Genomic DNA, 21,019 nt, shown 5'->3' with positions numbered 1-21,019 from the left:
ATATTGAAACTAAGGAAATCAATGGTAATATAAATTTACTAAATGTTGGACCTTTATATGATATTGTGCTATATGGTCCACAATCTAATAAATACATGTTAAACAAAATATACTACTGCACAAACTCAACATCGTTAAAACCACCTGCAACTTTATTTTTTTTTAGGACAACAAACTCGACCAATTGACATCCAACTCACTGTCAGGAATACTGCATCAATAGCTTCTTGGAGAGCCTGCACCACCAGGGGCTTCTTCTCCTTAAATTTTCCCAAAATAGTCGGCAACACCTTGGAGGAGGAAGAACCATATGTTACCAGCTGGTAAGAGTCATTTCTGATATCTGTTCACATTTGTTTTTGATGACTTATTCCACACTTGGGTCTTGTGTGACAGTTTTTCAGTTCAGGATGCTCTTGTTTGTAGTTTCTTTTTTTTTTTTTTTAACTGACAGCCTCCCACTGAAAGCCTTATATAAACAGGTATACAACAGAGGTGATACAGATCAGACAGCTTTTTTTATAAAAATCAATGGATCTGATCATTTTCAGATGAGCAAACTGCCCCTCCCCCAACTTTGTTAACATGCACATCTGAATGGAAATCAACAAGCAACTCAGTCCCAATGCAAGCGTGATGCTTTCAGGCCTTGATTTTCCCAGCGTACACTCTCATGAGGGCACTTACGTGGCCAGCATACATTCCAAACTTCTTCCTTAAACCCACTGCAAGACCAGCAAGGCATTTAGCAGCCATGGAGACCAACATCACATTTGTGTCTTTTCCAATAACCTAGAACAAAATAAAAATCACCTTAAGCAACAGCTCGTACTAGACTTTAAAGCCTGCAAGACTTTAAATAAGATTGCTACCTTTTTCAGGGCTTTTACCAAATCCCCATAGTCTCCTGCCTCTAGCTTCGGATTTTTTACAAGCGTCTCCAATGCCTCCAATGCTTCTTTCCTCTCCTGCCATTTCTTTGCTTCCTAAAAGTAAAAAAGAATGCACAGATGCAAAATAATATTAATAATCATCATTATTCTTTGAATTAGGTTTTCCTGCACAAACACAAAACTTACAATTTTTTCATAGAAGTCTTTGGGCAGTTTTGAGAGAATGTCGACTGGATCCAAGAGCTCATATGGGTCCACCTGCTGAGCAGATCCATCCGTTTCTGAAGAAAGCACATTTTAAGTCATTCATACAAGCTCAGATTAGGGCTGCAACTAACGACCCTTTTTATCAGTTTACTCACTGAAAAATCTAACATTTTCTGATTAGTCAATCTTTTGGTTAATTTACCTGATAAATAACCATAACTGACACCAATAATTTTCAAACAAATGTAAAATTAACAATTTTACCAAAAGAAGAGAAAATGCCAACAGAAGTACACAAAGTGACCCATAAGGGAGGGTATTTCACACCGTTTTGCCTCTTTCTGAGAAAATATAACTGACATATCTTCACATGAAATCTAATAATGAAAGAACCATTTCACACAGGTTTTACCTAATTATACCCATTCACCACCATGAAAGATTTATGCATGTCTAGTTAGAAATGATGTTTTTAAGTGTAGTCTAACATTAATTAGTGTTGCCACAAGTGAAAGGCAGCTAATGGAAATCTACACCATTCAAGACTGGCTCCTTCTCCCATCTTAACAGCAGTGATTGAGTCAGCAAGAGGGGTTTGTTAGAACAGAGCAGCAGCGAAATAAAATGCTGTAGCTTCTCAGCAATTACATTCAAAAGACCAAAAACACTGCACACAACTCTGCACACACCTGTGAAAAGATTTTTTTTTTTTTTTTTGAATGCAGGAAGCTGAAGCTACTTTCAACTTTTTTCTTTATGTAAAACAAGGCTTAGTTTCAATCCTAACTTGCGTACCGTTTCCTAGAAAAGTACCTTTAACATTCCAACAGAATACAAATGCACTCAAATCAAGCAGAAACAGAAGGAAGAGCATATTTTGCATCTGGGATGTGAAAGAATTTGAAGTTAATAAAATCTGCATTGAAAAACTGTGACAAAGTGGGTGAGTCTTAGGAAACATGGGTAAAAAGTAATTTAAAAGTTAGATAACTCTTATTTTCTAGTATAACGGTTTAAAGATTACAAATAAACCAGAATTGGGAGGAGGAATACTACGTTACCTTTTGACTCCTGTACAAAGTGACATTGACCTTTGTCACCTCTTTTACCCCATAACATACAAAGATAGACCAAACAAACTTTATGGAATCTTCATGATAAGACAAATAATGTAGAATACCTTTCAAATGGAGCATTTTTAAGTTCTGAGCCCCATGTAATATATACCCTGGGATGGCCAGCATTCATTTTTGTATAAGCCATGCTATACTGAGGCTGAATTGTGTTGTTCTGGTACCAAAAACTTGCTTGGCCCATATTTTGCAACATGGGGGGGGGGGGGGGGGGGGTGTCTGGATTTTCATGAATATGCATTTGAAGATGATCAGTTAAGATACACCTTTATTTGTCCCACATGAGCAAATTTGCAGATGCCACTGCAGTTGCAAGCAAGCAATGCCACTTTTAATTAATGTCCAACTACACTGCACTGAACCATATTGTAGCCCACAGGCTTGATCTTTACGTCACAAGATGTAAAGCTAATAACCATTATTAGAGACCACAAAGCCTGGGATTAATTTCGCTAATAGTTTATGTAGTTGTCAGACTGCAGTTTTCAATACCAAGCACACCTGTGAGACCACCGCATTTTAGTCAGTTTCACAAATACAGGCTGTAGTTCTCTGTAAGAAAACTGATCTACCATCAGTTGGATCAGCACTGGGCTCTGCTTGCTGTTGCTCATATTTAGCTTGTACTGCTTGCTGGGAGCGAAGGAAGCGGCTCGGTCTGGGTGCTCCAGCAGGCAGTTTAGCCCACTCCTCTTCCAGTTCCTTCAGCTGAAGAAGAAAAAAAGAAAAAAGAAAAAAAAAATACAAATATGGCAAGAGAACATGATTACCGCCTTCAGTTATATGACATTGACAGAGCAGCATAAATCAGATGAGTTGAAGCATAAAACAGTCCAACCCCCCCCCAACACACACCTGTACAGAGTTGATATTCTGAAGTGATGGCCGCAGAGCATCTCTGATCCATCTGTAAACCTCAACAGAGAGCAGTTTTGCTTCATCCCGCACTGCCTTCTCACGGGATTCAAACAGCTTTGGCAAAACCTTCACAATAGGTTTCACAGAAACTGTTTTGGCTCCAAATTCACTGTGATGAAGACAAATTGTGAGATGTTAGGGAAGTTATAAAAAAATAAATAAAATTGCCCAAGAGTAAAACTGAGTATGTAGGCAAGTATGACATGGCACTCACAAGAGAGCTCTGCGGATAGTCTCGACACAGACCAATACGATCTTTGGGTTTTTGTTGTCAAGACCCTTGATAAGCTCTTCCTGTACAGCATCCACCTTCTCAATTTCAATGTACATGAGACAGATATCGGCACCGAGCTCCTTGGCACGAGCTTTTGGTTGGTTAAACACTTTGGACACAATGCCACTCACCACCTCACCCACCGTCCTGTAGAAAACAAACAAGAGCAATGACACTGGAGGCCCAACGGAGCTGGCTTTTGTTCCATTACAACAATGAATATTTGCCACGGGGGGTGGGGTACAAATACTACTCAACAAGGACAGAACTTCACATTTCCTATGGAAGTTCTCTTACATTTTAGGTGTATGAAGTTCCAAAAATCACAGATCAGTACATACCATTGATTTGAGGTCATGGTTCAGTACGCTTTGGATACAGTGGAAACTAAAATCACAACTTTTAACTCCCCCACCCCCCTCCACACACACACACACAATTCAGTCAACAGGATTTGTGGTTACACCCCCTATAAGAGGCAGCATAAATGGCATGGGGAGCTGGGTTTGCACTGCACTCATGTCTTCTTGTTCAGCATTTTTGCAACTTTCCCTGTATGAAGGGTGTTTCTGTGTACAGTTACACACCCCTACTGCATACTAGTTTAAGACTCAAGAATAAGTAATCAAACACAGCCACACGTGGTGAACAGGGATCTACATTTGTTTTGTTTTTTTGTTTTTTGTTTTTTAAACCATTGTAAAGGAATACACTGACATGATTTGTCTTGTTTACTGTTAGGTTACCCCCAAAGAACATCACAAACAGAGCACGGATCAGCGAGGAGTGTTTTGGTGCATCAGTTTTACCTGCTGGCTACATGTGCATTCTCTATAAAAACCAGTGCTGCTTCTAAACCCTTCAGCTGGGCAACTGCATTGGGTTCTGTCACAAATTTCTTGATTAGGCTGAGGAACTTCCCCCACTCTGGGCTCTTCTCAACATCAATCCTCTGAAAAAGGTTTAGCGCCTCTCCATAGCCTGCCAGCCTGGCCTTCCAAACCTGCAATGTACGTAGTGCCATCAAATGTCAGTGTTTCTCAATTAAAATGAGAAATGTTGGTTTACACACACACACACACACACACCGTGCCATTCAATAGAGGCTGCCAGACGTATAGGTAAAAATGTGTGTCACCACAAAGCATTTTGTTTATCTGCTGTGTGCTTAAGGCGATTTAATGGCGTTCATGGTTTTCATCTGTAAAGCTGCAGAATGTGCGACACAAGCAAACTGAAAATGCTGGACATTGACCTGCGGATGTCAAGTGTCAGCTTCTCCATTTATGTTCAGACACGTCGTGATCACACTCCAAGATCCTCATGTCTGCCCTCTACCTGTTCTAAAAATGATAACTTTTTTTGGAGACATATCGTCCTTTCCGAGACAGAATTTCTTGCAGGCGTTTCCTGGTTAACTTTAACAGTGGTACATCAGAAGCTGTGTTGGACTGTGTGTGTTGACTAGTTGCCTGAATAGGACACAAATTTTTGCCTGCTAGGTGACAGCACACATAACTCCCACAGCCTCTATAGAATGGCAAAGGCATGTCCAAACATTTGACTGGTAGTGTGTACGCATTTCACCTGGCTGCAGCAGAGAGAGAGAATCATTTTAGCGATGTGGGAATGGACCCGCTGTCTGCCTGGGTGGTTGCCATCCAGGACCCAATGTGGTTTTGTGGTGTTGTGGATGTGACAAAGCGCAGCAACATCACATGCTCCCAGAAGTTGTATACATGTGTGATGTGTACAGAAATGTACAGTTGTGATACCACCTACACCAAATTTGGAGTGCTGATAGTTTGGGTTACTGTGCTGCTTATGGGTATATTTAATGTTTTATTTGATATTTACCAGAATATTCAAATTTTTTGAATGATACTGCTTAATCTATGAGCACTGAGCAAGTATGCTGTGGCAAAAATAGCTCAACTGTCAACCCATATATGGGCAAAGAGGTGGAGCATAGGTTAAAAAAAAAGTCACTTTAGGTACCTACATTGCTAGATTTTATTCATCCCACTGAACTTTGCTGGGATTGACGCTTCAAAACCACGGAAGACGACGAGGCGGGCCAAGCTCCCACGTCCACTATAACTCCTCACGGAAAGATGGCCAGAGAGAGGACATGTCCACCTCTATTATAACTCCTCATGGACAGATCACACATGCAATCACTGGCTGCAACTCTGCCTTCACCTCAAGTTCTCTCACGATTGTGGCATATTAAATAAAGTCCATTACCTCCTGGAAATTCTGACTCTCTCCAATGTATCAAATCCATCTGTGCATCCAAGCAGTCTGTATTAACAGTGTCATGGAGCCAAGCCCCCCACCCGTGTGCATTCCTGCCAAGCTCCCACTGCGTGCAATTCCTGCGTACTAGATACGCAGCACAATGCAACTCTATGCAGGTCCCGTGTGAAAGGGGCTTTAGCTCAAACTCCACTCAAGGAAGCTGGTAATGGAGACTATGTCTATCATGTTGGAGTAATTTATTACAAACACTTGGAATAATATGGCTTGTTGTGTGGTGAAACATCCTAAAGAATCTTCTAACATTTCTGTGGCAATATTCACGGCGAGTGCAATTCTCTTCAGATGTAATGTTGCATGCTTTTTACAGCCTTGGAACGCTTTCTCTCCCTGACCTGATATGAAGTATCAATCTGTATGTAACGTGTGTATATATATACACACACACACACACACACACACTATTGATACTCCATATACTTTTTTCCCCCAAGATGGTGCTGTCGATGCAGCTGCCTGTTATTTTAGCTCTGCCCCCTCTTTTCCTACTTTCGCTATTTTTAAATACTCTCTAATAGTGCTTTATTGTTTTTATTTGCAGTGGGTGGTACCCTGTGCAAGTGTGCACATGGGAAACCCACTTTTGTAACTCTTGTGATTAGTTTTCTGCTTCTTTGGCACTTTGAGACAGCGCGGGGAAATCCCTTTGTCTCCGGCTCCGGACGTCCCATTGCTTACATCCGGGATCAGGTGCTTGGACAAAGAGACTATGTGCAGTGGGCCGGGTCCCCACTATGCTGAGCACCTGGACATACCTGCAGACATACGAAGGAGACGGAGAGGCTGCCGGAGTGGCCGGACATATATTGCATCTGTGGTCATGGGAAATGTAAGGCCTCTCCGCAACAAGACTGAGGAGCTATCAGCGCTAACCCATTTACAGAGGCTGTATAGGGGCTGCAATCTCATGTGCTTCATGGAGACATGGTTGGATGAACATGTACCAGACTCTGTTATTAATATGGACGGCTTCACACTTATCCACGCGGACAGGACGTTGGCGGAGAGTGGGAAGAAAAGGGGGGGGGCTCGCCGTTTATGTGAGTGAGAGATGGTGCAGCGTAGTTCATGTTCACGCGAAGGATCAGATATGCTCCTCGGACGTGGAGCTACTCGTGGTGAGTATGAAGCCGTACTACCTCCCACGGGAGTTTGGAAGTGTGATTATGCTCTGCGAGTATATTCCTCTCTCGGCAGACGCCACCGCTGCCTGTGAGTGGATCCAAAGTACAGTCAGGCGGCTGCAGACACAACACCCCCGTGCCCCCCTCCTCATCACCGGGGACTTTAACCACGCCTCCCACTCCGCCACCCTCCCCGCGTTCACCCAGTACGTCACATGTAAAACCAGGGACAATAGAATACTAGACTTTTTTTACGCTAATGTGGAGGACACTTACACCTCCACCCCCTCAGATCCCCCAATACACACCCAGGATGAGAAGAGAGCCAGTGCAGAAAAGGTCAGTGAAACTCTGGACTGAAGAGGCCACCGAGAGGCTGAGGGACTGTTTCAGAACCACAGACTGGAGCATGTTTCAAAACTCTCACGGCGAAGACATCAACGGCCTGACTCAGTGTGTCACTGACTACATGAACTTCTGTTTGGAGAGCACCGTGCCCACCCGGAGGGTACGGTGCTTTCCCAACAACCACCCCTGGGTGACCCCCGAGCTGACGGTCCTGATGAGCCAGAAGAAGAGGGCTTTCAACTCGGGAGACAGAGAGGAGCAGCGTAGAGTCCAATAGGAACTCCAGTGGAGGATCCGGGCAGCCAAGGAGTATGGAAGGAAGATGGTGGAGCAGCTGGCCCAGAACAACGTCAGGGACGTGAGGAGAGGCCTCAAGACCGCCTCCGGATTTGGGCAGGGTGCCAGCAGGTGTGGATGGACATCTTGCAGCCTGGCCCATCGACTACCTCACTGACCGCCCGCAGTACTTGCAGCTGCGCGGCTGTCAGTCTGAGGTGGTAAGGTGCATTACCGGGGTCCCCCAGGGCACCGTCCTCTCGCCTTTCCTCTTCACCCTTCACCTACAACACAGACAGCTGCCACCTCCAGAAGTTCTCTGATGACTCCACCATTGTGGGTCGTGTGTCTGAGGGGAACGAGCTGGAGTACCGGTCGGTCAGCACAGACTTTGTGGACTGGTGTGAGCACAACCATTGTGTCTCATCACCAGTAAGACGAAGGAGACAGTGATCAACTTCAGGAGGAAACCAACACCTCACTCACTGGTGAACATCCAGGGGGAGGACATAGAGACCGTGGACAGGTTCAAATACCTGGGTGTTCACCTGAACAACAAACTGGACTGGACTCAACACTGACGCCCTGTACAAAAAAGGCCAGAGTCGCCTCCACCTCCTGAGGAGACTGAGATCCTTGAGCAGGCCTCTGCTTAAGACCTTCTATGTCTCTGTTGTAGCCTCTGCTCTCCTCTATGCTGTCGTCTGTTGGGCCCCGGACAGCACAGAGCGGGAGAGAAAGAGACTGAATAAGCTGGTCAGGAAGTCCAGCTCCGCCCTGGGCTGTTCTCTGGACTCTCTGGAGGAGGTGACCGAGAGGAGGGTGTTAACCAAGTTCAAATCCATCATGAACAACTCGTCTCACCCTCTGCACCGGACTGTAGTGGAGCTGAACAGCTCGTTCAGTGACAGACTGAGGCATCCTCAGTGCAAGAAGGAACAATATCGCAAGTCGTTCCTCCCTGCTGCTGTCAGACTGTACAATAACACTGTGAAATAATCACATGCAATAATATGTCCACAAATCATGTGCAATAACAACTTGTTTACAAATCCCAGCACTAATGTCACCTTCACATATTGTAAATAAGATGCTCCTATTTTTTTTTTTATTCCATTCCAATCATGTATACACACACACACACACACACACACATACATATACACACATACATACATATACACACATACATACATATACACACACTCAACAAAAATATAAACGCAACACTTTTGGTTTTGCTCCCATTTTGTATGAGATGAACTCAAAGATCTAAAACTTTTTCCACATACACAATATCACCATTTCCCTCAAATATTGTTCACAAACCAGTCTAAATCTGTGATAGTGAGCACTTCTCCTTTGCTGAGATAATCCATCCCACCTCACAGGTGTGCCATACCAAGATGCTGATTAGACACCATGATTAGTGCACAGGTGTGCCTTAGACTGCCCACAATAAACTGCACCAACAACTGCACCTTTCAGAGTGGCCTTTTAAAATATGCTGAACCATTTGTCCTGTATAATAGCTACATGTATGTCGTTTGCAGAAAAAAAATAAAAACCTGCCTGAAAATCAATTTAGTACTCAGAGAGTTACGATGGATTAAATGCACTGCGCCTGTCGAAAAGCACTGAGTGGAGAAGGGTCAAATGACCATCTAAGATGGCAGCCCCATGGCTTGTCAGAGTCAATAGGCAGTAATGGTCGATGCGGTGTCTACTCTTTATAATGTCTATGGTCGTAACAGCCACACTTTGATTGAGGCATTTTAAAAACTCGGTGATGATCACGATTACAGAGTACAAAACTAACACCCCCACCCATGATGAAATCCGCAGAATTCTGTGGATCCACAGAGTTTATACATGTCAGGACTATCACTGATGTATATTATTTAATTTTAAGTTTCCATGGTGCCTTTTTGATAAAAAGGCTATTATGTGTATGTGCATTATAAGTTTATTCCCATTCCAGCTTGGTGTTTTGAATTAAAAAAAAAAAAAAAAATCAATTGAAAGCATCAAACTGTCTGGTGGGTTTCTTTACCTTGTGTTCACATTTCTGGTCCACAGCCAGTTTCATCCACTCACTGTCATCCCCCATGATGATTTTGTCTTTTATTCAGGCTGTCGTGTCACTGCAAACACATCACAGACAAAATCTCATTCCTACAACTTCTCTGTAGAATTTAACAGCATAAAGAACTAATCAATTTCCACATATAAATTGTGCACACTGGAAAAACAATGGAACAACACATAGAAAAAAATTTCAATATATTACATTTATACAGCGCCAAATCCAGTGGTGGGCACAGTTCCGCTAGCCTCTAATTAGCGAAGCTAACTTTATTGTTAGCGGATTCATTTTTCAACTAATTTTGAAAACCATTAGAGGACCAATTCACTTCAGCTAAATTTAGTTCCACTAACTTTCAGTCCACTACAATTTTTTTGCTGGCACAGTGAGTAAACCTTAACAGTCAAAAACTTTTGTAAACATTAAAATCATATATGTTAGTTCCTGCGTGTTTTGCAACAGTCAGACTACTGTGAGCTCAATCCTCCCCCAGCAGAAGGGGACAGGGCAGCTGCTGTTTAAAAAAAAAAAAAAAAAAAGTGTCATTTACTTTTCACATGCAACAACAGACAGTGGGCAGTAGACATGAAACACAAAGCACTTTTCACTCAAGGTTTCAGTTATAAACAACTAATTCCAGACAGTTTAGACATTAATGGTGACTGTCATTTTTACAAAGTAAAAATATTGCACATATCTTTTAAAGTAATGCGCTAATTCTGAAGGTCTGAGCATTAACAGACATGCGCCAAAAGGCATTATGGGAAAAATGAGTATCACCCCCCCCCACCCCCCTTCCAAAATGCATAGAACACTGCCAACTACAGGAGCGGCTGATTAGATAAGATGTCAACCATGCAAGGACATTCCCAGTAATCCCAAAATGATTCTCCAACCTATCGAGTAGAATAGGATGATCCACCATATCAAATGCAGCACTAAGATCTAACAACACCAGAACTGTAGTGGTGTCTGAATCTGCAGCAAGCAAAAATCATTTACCACTAGGGCTGCAGCTATCAAATATTTTTGGAATCGAGTATTCTATCGATTATTTTATCGATTAATTGAGTAATCAGATAAAAAAGTACTTTTGTATTTTTAAACAATATCAGTAGTGGCAGGACTCTCCCTGAGCAATGGCACAATGTCGCTATCCCATCATGCAGATTTTTAAGTTTAGGATGTTCCCTCTCTCTGTTTTCCCAGGTAATTATTTTTTCACATTAAGTTTTGGCGCTTTACCAAACCATAAGCCCAGGCGCTCTGTGAAATCTTCAGTCTGCGGACAGGACATTCTTTTTTTTTCCTTACTGAACATTTCATTTGCACTTTTTATTGCTGTGATTTATTCAGTGTTTAGTGTATATTTCTACATGCTGTACAGAGAGCAGCTCAAACTGAAGTCAAATTCCTTGGTTTCTGTGGATACTTGGCGAATAACAAAGCCTTTGAAAAAACGGCTGTGGAGTACAACATTTCCACAACAGGTGCACTGACAAATTAACTCTACAGCCTGTTGATAACAACTCTTATCAAATCTGAAAAAAGAAAAAAAAAAAATTTAAAACAGTTAAACATGATTAATTTACACTCAACAAAAATATAAACGCAACACTTTTGGTTTTGCTCCCATTTTGTATGAGATGAACTCAAAGATCTAAAACTTTTCCCACATACACAATATCACCATTTCCCTCAAATATTGTTCACAAACCGGTCAATCTGTGATAGTGAGCACTTCTCCTTTGCTGAGATAATCCATCCCACCTCACAGGTATGCCATATCAAGATGCTGATTAGACACCATGATTAGTGCACAGGTGTGCCTTAGACTGCCCACAATAAAAGGCCACTCTGAAAGGTGCAGTTTTGTTTTATTGGGGGGGGGATACCAGTCAGTATCTGGTGTGACCATCATTTGCCTCATGCAGTGCAACACATCTCCTTCGCATAGAGTTGATCACGTTGTTAATTGTGGCCTGTGGAATGTTGGTCCACTCCTCTTCAATGGCTGTGCAAAGTTGCTGGATATTGGCAGGAACTGGTACACGCTGTCGTATACGCCGGTCCAGAGCATCCCAAACATGCTCAATGGGTGACATGTCCGGTGAGTATTCCGGCCATGCAAGAACTGGGACATTTTCAGCTTCCAAGAATTGTGTACAGATCCTTGCAACATGGGGCCGTGCATTATCCTGCTGCAACATGAGGCGATGTTCTTGGATGTATGGCACAACAATGGGCCTCAGGATCTCGTTACGGTATCTCTGTGCATTCAAAATGCCATCAATAAAATGCACCTGTGTTCTTCGTCCATAACAGACGCCTGCCCATACCATAACCCCACCGCCACCATGGGCCACTCGATCCACAACATTGACATCAGAAAACTGCTCACCCACACGACGCCACACACGCTGTCTGCCATCTGCCCTGAACAGTGTGAACCGGGATTCTTCCGTGAAGAGAACACCTCTTCAACGTGCCAAACGTCAGCAAATGTAAGCATGTGCCCACTCAAGTCGGTTACGACGACGAACTGGAGTCAGGTCGAGACCCCGATGAGGACGATGAGCATGCAGATGAGCTCCCTGAGACGGTTTCTGACAGTTTGTGCAGAAATTCTTTGGTTATGCAAACCGATTGTTTCAGCAGCTGTCCGAGTGGCTGGTCTCAGATGATCTTGGAGGTGAACATGCTGGATGTGGAGGTCCTGGGCTGGTGTGGTTACACGTGGTCTGCAGTTGTGAGGCTGGTTGGATGTACTGCCAAAGTCTCTGAAACGCCTCTGGTAGAGAAATGAACATTCAATACACGAGCAACAGCTCTGGTTGACATTCCTGCTGTCAGCATGCCAATTGCACGCTCCCTCAAATCTTGCGACATCTGTGGCATTGTGCTGTGTGATAAAACTGCACCTTTCAGAGTGGCCTTTTATTGTGGGCAGTCAACGGCATACCTGTGCACTAAGCTATCTTAGCTAATTATAGGCCAATTTCCAACCTTCCTTTTCTCTCAAAAATTCTTGAAAGGGTAGTTGTAAAACAGCTAACTGATCATCTGCAGAGGAATGGTCTATTTGAAGAGTTTCAGTCAGGTTTTAGAATTCATCATAGTACAGAAACAGCATTAGTGAAGGTTACAAATGATCTTCTTATGGCCTCGGACAGTGGACTCATCTCTGTGCTTGTTCTGTTAGACCTCAGTGCTGCTTTTGATACTGTTGACCATAAAATTTTACTAGAGATTAGAGCATGCCATAGGTATTAAAGGCACTGCGCTGGTTTGAATCATATTTGTCTAATAGATTACAATTTGTTCATGTAAATGGGGAATCTTCTTCACAGACTAAAGTTAATTATGGAGTTCCACAAGGTTCTGTGCTAGGACCAATTTTATTCACTTTATACATGCTTCCCTTAGGCAGTGTTATTAGAAAGCATTGCTTAAATTTTCATTGTTACGCAGATGATACCCAGCTTTATCTATCCATGAAGCCAGAGGACACACACCAATTAGCTAAACTGCAGGATTGTCTTACAGACAAAGACATGGATGACCTCTAATTTCCTGCTTTTAAACTCAGATAAAACTGAAGTTATTGTACTTGGCCCCACAAATCTTAGAAACATGGTGTCTAACCAGATCCTTACTCTGGATGGCATTACCCTGAGCTCTAGTAATACTGTGAGAAATCTTGGAGTCATTTTTGATCAGGATATGTAATTTAATGCGCATATTAAACAAATATGTAGGACTGCTTTTTTACATTTACGCAATATCTCTAAAATTAGAAAGGTCTTGTCTCAGAGTGATGCTGAAAAACTAATTCATGCATTTATTTCCTCTAGGCTGGACTATTGTAATTCATTATTACCAGGTTGTCCTAAAAGTTCCCTAAAAAGCCTTCAGTTAATTCAAAATGCTGCAGCTAGAGTACTAATGGGGACTAGAAGGAGAGAGCATATCTCACCCATATTGGCCTCTCTTCATTGGCTTCCTTTTAATTCTAGAATAGAATTTAAAATTCTTCTTCTTACTTATAAGGTTTTGAATAATCAGGTCCCATCTTATCTTAGGGACCTCGTAGTACCATATCACCCCAATAGAGCGCTTCGCTCTCAGACTGCAGGCTTACTTGTAGTTCCTAGGGTTTGTAAGAGTAGAATGGGAGGCAGAGCCTTCAGCTTTCAGGCTCCTCTCCTGTGGAACCAGCTCCCAATTCAGATCAGGGAGACAGACACCCTCTCTACTTTTAAGATTAGGCTTAAAACTTTCCTTTTTACTAAAGCTTATAGTTAGGGCTGGATCGGGTAACCCTGAACCATCCCTTAGTTATGCTGCTATAGACGTAGACTGCTGGGGGGTTCCCATGATGCACTGTTTCTTTCTCTTTTTGCTCTGTATGCACCACTCTGCATTTAATCATTAGTGATCGATCTCTGCTCCCCTCCACAGCATGTCTTTTTCCTGGTTCTCTCCCTCAGCCCCAACCAGTCCCAGCAGAAGACTGCCCCCTCCCTGAGCCTGGTTCTGCTGGAGGTTTCTTCCTGTTAAAAGGGAGTTTTTCCTTCCCACTGTAGCCAAGTGCTTGCTCACAGGGGGTCGTTTTGACCGTTGGGGTTTTACATAATTATTGTATGGCCTTGCCTTACAATATAAAGCGCCTTGGGGCAACTGTTTGTTGTGATTTGGCGCTATATAAAAAAAAAAAATGATGATGATTGATAATCATGGTGTCTAATCAGCATCTTGATATGGCACACCTGTGAGGTGGGATGGATTATCTCAGCAAAGGAGAAGTGCTCACTATCTCAGATTTAGACTGGTTTGTGAACAATATTTGAAGGAAATGGTGATATTGTGTATGTGGACAACGTTTTAGATCTTTAAGTTCATCTCATACAAAATGGGAGCAAAACCAAAAGTGTTGCGTTTATATTTTTGTTGAGTGTAAAGTGCGCTTCCTTTAGCTTCATCTGTGGAGGTGGAGAGCAGCCAGTGGAGCAAACCACGTTTTAAAAAGATATAAACACACTGCCTCACTTTAAACGCATAAGTCCGTTTCAGACGATCAGCACAGACCCTTTCTCTTAAAAGGCTTAATTTTACTCAGCATGTGGCTTTGTAAACTTGTAGCATCGCCTGCTACATTGATTAGTGCTTACAATAGTTATGGGCATGCTCCACGGTCTTCTCGGTTTTCTGTGGGAGCGTTACAGTGCCACCTACAGGCCTGGCATATGTATTACAGCTTTAAACGAAGCAACGAGGCAAAGAATTTGCTTCGAACATTTTTTGTAATCGAATTACTTGATTAATCGTTTCAGCCCTATTTACCACTTTAGTGAGAGCTGTCTCTGCGGAACAATATGTTCTAAATAAAGACTGCAGTATGGACTATGGACTCCAGGAGACTGGAGTCATATCATCTCCTGCCTGCCAGCTGATTTGGACCCTTTTCAATTTGCTTATAAAGCAAAGAGATCTACAGAGGATACTGTTTCTACAGCACTTCATGCCGCGCTGACCCACCTGGAACAACGAGGGAGCTACGCAAGAATGCTCTTTGTGGATTTCAGCTCAGCATTTAACACCATCCTTCCACAACGTCTGGTGTCCAAGCTGGCAGACCTTGGATTCCCTCCACTCACCTGCAGCTGGATATTGGACTTTTTGACAGACCGCTCCCAGAGGGTCAGGCTGAGTTCCAACATCTCCACTGCTCTTAGTCTTAACACCGGCTCACCACAGGACTGTGTGCTTAGCCCGCTCCTCTACACTCTTACACCTATGACTGTGTCCCTACCCACCCTAGTAATAAGATAAAGTTCACAGATGACACGACAGTAGTCGGACTCATCTCAGACGACATAGGTGAGCTAGCCTACAGGGACGAGGTGGAGCGGCTGGCAGAGTGGTGTTCAGTCAACAACCTGCTTCTTAACACTACAAAAACAAAGGAGCTTGTTGTTGACTTTAGAAGGAACAAGTCTGACATCCAACCACTTTTTATCGGGGGGGATCTGTGTGGAGCGGGTGCCGGTGTTCAGGTTTCTCGGCATTGAGCTGGAGAACAGCCTGACATGGTGCGCCAACACCAAGGAGCTGCTGAAGAAGGCGCAGCAGAGACTGTACTTTCTGAAAATCCTCAGGAGGAACAGTCTTCCTCAGAATCTGCTTCTCACCTTCTATCACTGCTCCATAGGAGTGTGCTCACATATGGACTGTGTGTTTGGTACGGCAGCTGCACATCCTCAGAGAAGAAGGTGCTACATAGGGTCGTTAGGGCAGCAGAGATCATAGGCTGCCCCCCCCCCCAAACACTGGAAGACATTTGCACGTCCAGATGTCTCAAGAAGGCAATAGATATTTCAAAGGACGTCTCACACCCTGGACATTGTCAGTTTCAGCTCATGCCATCAGGCAGGAGATATAGAATATTACAAACCAGAACAAACCGTCTAAAAAATAGTTTTTATCCAAAGGCAATCATGGCACTTAACTCTTCAAGGTGAAATAGTATGTTCAGTATGCAATACATCTGGTGGCAGTCTTTTTCACCTAGTGCAACCTGTGACCGTACCATTCCTGTCCATAAACAATGCAATTTGTTTGTTTTTTAGATGTTTTATTCCTGTTCGTAGTCAGTGCAATATGTTTTAATGTTTTTAAACTATTTATTACTCTTAACTCACGAGCGGAAGCACTTTCAATTTCGTTGTGACTTTGTAAAAAGTAACAATGACAATAAAGACTATCTATCAGTAGATCAAAGAGATCATTTTCAGTAAGGTGGTGCACAAACTGCTGTGAAACTACTTTTTCCAGAATTTTGAAACAAAATGATAGATTTGATATCGGCCTATAATTTTTCAATACACTAGGGTAAAAATTAGATTTCTAATTTTGAAAATCTTAGGCTGTAAAAGGACTTACAGGTGGTTGTCCATGAATAAGTGTTGCCACCGTGTTGAACAGGCACTTTGAATTATGCTTGTTTTATTGATCAAATCAGAGTAATAGGCCCGTTTCAAACAGCATCGCACCACACGAGGTGGAATAAACGTTTGTGAAGCCAAGGAAAAAGCGAAGTAGGCCGAAAGAATATTCAACGTGAGCTCACAGATGTATGAGCTAGTAGCAAAACAGCTACTGCTAATTCAGCACACAGAAATGCTACGAACGCTGGAAAACTCAAATGCTTCCTAGTAAAGTAAATCAACAGTACTCGCAATAGCATCTTACCAAAAAATCTCGGAGGTGTTGCTTCCCTTATAAATAACTTGTAGTCTTATGACAAAAGCCAGTTCGAAAACAAGACTTTTTGTCGGTTTGAACGACTGCGTTCTATAAAGCTGGTACGTGATTGGTTCCTCCGCCTGGGCGATGGCGGCCGCTCACTGGACAGTTCAAACACACTTCCCATAAATAGCCCCAGCAGCTATGAAAATGCGCATGCGCAAAAATTTGCTGACCAACCAGAACACGCTTTATTTTATACATAGAGATTAATAACGACTGGAGGGGACAGAAGCTCATTCCAGTAATATTTTCATGCGCCATTTTGGGAGAGAGATTGTCACGAGTAGTGTGTACACGTTTCACGGAAAAGACGAAGGCGCAAAACTACAAATAAACCTGAGTGAATGTGAATTAAAACAAACATTAAATAATGGCTTTACTCCATACTCAAGAGTACATGTATTTGACCTTTATTTAACCAAGTTAGTCCCACTGAGATGTCTTTTGCAAGGGAGACCTGGACAATTCGAAAGTTTCCAATTCACCTAACCTACATGTCTAACTGTGGGAGTAAACCAGTGCAAACAAGAGGAAAACATGCAAACACCACACAGAAAGGCCACAGGTGGGAAGTGAACCCATGATCTTGCTGTGAGGCAACAGTGCTAACCACTCATCCACCACACTGCTTGCACTACGTACATGTTATGTATGTGACCGCAGGACCTTTGTGGCTGGGACGGCAGTGGGATCGAACCCGGACGGCTCGCACTAAAGACCATTCCTTTACCAGGTCAGCCAAAGTGGAACTCCCCTGTTAGCCAAGCTAACGGGAGCGTCTTTTCAATCAGGACCCGGGACCTTCAATTTTTCAATTTTCAATTTATTTTCATTTATATAGTGCCAAATCACAACAGAGTTGCCTCAAAGTGCTTCACACAGGTAAGGTCTAACCTTACCAACCCCCAGAGCAACAGTGGTAAGAAAAAACTCCCTCTGAGGAAGAAACCTCAAGCAGACCAGACTCAAAGGGGTGACCCTCTGCTTGGGCCATGCTACAAAACATAAATTACAGAACAATTCACAGAACAATTCACGGACGAATATACAAGAAATGCTATTGGCGCACAGGACAGGAGGATCGCCAACACGAACACAACTCCCATCTCTGGATGGAGCTGCACCTTAAACAGAGAACAACAAGAAAAACAGAAAAATACTAAGGTGATCGCCGGCCACTAGCCCTAAACGTCACTAAAAGACCCAGAATTTAGGTAAAGTTGAGGCTGCGGCCCGCTCCAATTACAAATAAAATTAATTAAAAGAGTAAAAAGTGTAAAACAAAACTGTACCAGTATGCTAGCCATATGAAAGGGAAAATAAGTGCATCTTATGTCTGGACTTGAAAGTCTCCATAGAATCTGACTGTTTTATTGACGCAGGGAGATCATTCCACAGAACAGGGGCACGATAAGAGAAAGCTCTGTGACCCGGAGACTTCTTATTCACCTTAGGGACACAAAGTAGTCCTGCACCCTGAGAATGTAAAGCCTGAGCCGGTACGTAAGGTTTAATTAGGTCAGCTAGGTAGGAGGGTGCCAGTCCATGAATAATTTTATAGGTTAATAGCAGAACCTTAAAATCTGATCTCACTGGGACAGGAAGCCAGTGAAGAGATGCCAAGATGGGTGTAATGTGGTTGAACTTTCTGCTTTGTGTCAAAAGTCTGGCTGCAGCATTTTGAACCAATTGGAGACCCCTAATGCTAGACTGCGGTAAACCAGAAAATACATTGCAGTAGTCCAATCTAGAAGAGATAAATGCATGGATCAGGGTTTCAGCATCAGCCATAGACAGGATGGGACGAATCTTCGCTATATTTCGCAGGTGGAAGAAAGCAGTCCTAGTAATACAACCCCTGGCAAAAATTATGGAATCACCGGCCTCGGAGGATGTTCATTCAGTTCAAATGGTAACTTTCTGGCTTTAAGAAACACTATAAGAAATCAGGAAAAAAATTGTGGCAGTCAGTAACGGTTACTTTTTTAGACCAAGCAGAGGAAAAAATATGGAATCACTCAATTCTTAGGAAAAAATTATGGAATCATGAAAAACAAAAGAACACTCCAACACATCACTAGTATTTTGTTGCACCACCTCTGGCTTTTATAACAGCTTGCAGTCTCTGAGGCATGGACTTAATGAGTGACAAACAGTACTCTTCATCAATCTGGCTCCAACTTTCTCTGATTGGTGTTGCCAGATCAGCTTTGCAGGTTGGAGCCTTGTCATGGACCGTTTTCTTCAACTTCCACCAAAGGTTTTCAATTGGATTAAGATCCGGACTATTTGCAGGCCATGACATTGACCCTATGTGTCTTTTTGCAAGGAATGTTTTCACAGTTTTTGCTCTATGGCAAGATGCATTATCATCTTGAAAAATGATTTAATCATCCCCAAACATCCTTTCAATTGATGGGATACGAAAAGTCTCCAAAATATCAACGTTTATTTATTGCATTTATTGCAATAAATAAACGTTTATTTATTGCATTTATTGATGATGTAATGACAACCATCTCCCCAGTGCCTTTACCTGACATGCAGCCCCATATCATCAATGACTGTGGAAATTTACATGTTCTCTTCAGGCAGTCATCTTTATAAATCTCATTGGAACAGCACCAAACAAAAGTTCCAGCATCATCACCTTGCCCAATGCAGATTCGAGACTCATCACTGAATATGACTTTCATCCAGTCATCCACAGTCCACGATTGCTTTTCCTTAGCCCATTGTAACCTTGTTTTTTTCTGTTTAGGTGTTAATGATGGCTTTCGTTTAGCTTTTCTGTATGTAAATCCCATTTCCTTTAGACGGTTTCTTACAGTTCGGTGACAGACGTTGACTCCAGTTTCCTCCCATTCGTTCCTCATTTGTTTTGTTGTGCATTTTTCGATTTTTGAGACATATTGCTTTAAGTTTTCTGTCTTGACGCTTTGATGTCTTCCTTGGTCTACCAGTATGTTTGCCTTTAACAACCTTCCCATGTTGTTTGTATTTGGTCCAGAGTTTAGACACAGCTGACTGAACAACCAACATCTTTTGCAACATTGCGTGATGATTTACCCTCTTTTAAGAGTTTGATAATCCTCTCCTTTGTTTCAATTGACATCTCTCGTGTTGGAGCCATGATTCATGTCAGTCCACTTGGTGCAACAGCTCTCCAAGGTGTGATCACTCCTTTTTAGATGCAGACTAACGAGCAGATCTGATTTGATGCAGGTGTTAGTTTTGGGGATGAAAATTTACATGGTGATTCCATAATTTATTCCTCAGAGTTGAGTGATAACATATTTTTTTCCTCTGCTTGGTCTAAAAAAGTAACCGTTACTGACTGCCACAATCTTTTTTTCTTGATTTCTTATAGTGTTTCTTAAAGCCAGAAAGTTGCCATTTGAAATGACTTTAGTTTTGTGTCATGTCTGTGATCTGCTTTTTTTCTATAAAATTAAACAACTGAATGAACATCCTCTGAGGCCGGTGATTCCATAATTTTTGCCAGGGGTTGTATGTGTGTAATTGGTGTCAAATGGTGAAATGTTCTTTGCTCAAGAACTTGAGTGTTGTATTTGATACTGTTCCTTTCCAAAGTAGAAATGGGGCCTAATATAGCTGTAAATGGTTAACTTGATCTGTAAAACTGCTGATTTTGAGAAGGACATGTAATGATTATTGTGGAATTGTAGTAATTTTCTGACTGTTCTCTTGAATGCCTGTACTGGACAAGGCAAGGGAATCTATTGGCATAGCAGCCCCACCAAGACTGTTTTTCACCAGCCGCCACTGGATTGTGGGTCATTTGTGGGCACTAAATCTGAATCTGGTGTTAGTTTTTGCCAATCATATCATGTTTTTGAGATATGAAAACATATTTATCATATCAAGCACTGAAGCAAAAGCTGCAGTCTCACAGACCTCTTTGGCGCCATAAACGATATTACGGCTTTGTTCACATTTCGCGAACCTGGTATAAAACGATGCTTTTGAAGATGCTTTTGTGCATGATTAGTGGTGTCAAACTCATGAGTGAATGACCAGCTTTTGCGTAATCCATCAACAACAGAACATGCAAAGTGCAAAAATAATGTGATGTGATAGAAGAAATCTGAGCTCAGATTCGGATTCAGCAC

The 21,019-nt window shown here is 42.4% G+C and overlaps 1 protein-coding gene across 1 annotated transcript in view; it reads right to left on the bottom strand.

The window, feature by feature from the left end:
* Nucleotides 1–16,891, bottom strand: part of LOC117532118 (cytoskeleton-associated protein 5-like) — a 106,207-nt gene extending 89,316 nt beyond the window's left edge. Inside the window, exons 1-10 of the mRNA XM_034195391.1 lie at nt 16,830–16,891; nt 9,546–9,636; nt 4,235–4,428; nt 3,366–3,572; nt 3,089–3,260; nt 2,806–2,941; nt 1,080–1,174; nt 873–986; nt 688–792; nt 201–290 (exon numbers count right to left, since the gene is read on the bottom strand). Of these exons, the coding sequence (XP_034051282.1) occupies nt 201–290; nt 688–792; nt 873–986; nt 1,080–1,174; nt 2,806–2,941; nt 3,089–3,260; nt 3,366–3,572; nt 4,235–4,428; nt 9,546–9,602 (1,170 nt within the window). The 5' untranslated portion in view covers nt 9,603–9,636; nt 16,830–16,891. The remainder of the gene's footprint in view (nt 1–200; nt 291–687; nt 793–872; nt 987–1,079; nt 1,175–2,805; nt 2,942–3,088; nt 3,261–3,365; nt 3,573–4,234; nt 4,429–9,545; nt 9,637–16,829) is intronic.
* Between the last annotated feature and the right edge of the window lie 4,128 nt (nt 16,892–21,019).

This window comes from Thalassophryne amazonica, chromosome 2 (genome assembly GCF_902500255.1).
Source record: "Thalassophryne amazonica chromosome 2, fThaAma1.1, whole genome shotgun sequence".
In the NCBI taxonomy this organism is placed as follows: domain Eukaryota; kingdom Metazoa; phylum Chordata; class Actinopteri; order Batrachoidiformes; family Batrachoididae; genus Thalassophryne; species Thalassophryne amazonica.
This window is presented reverse-complemented; position numbering and strand designations above follow the sequence as displayed.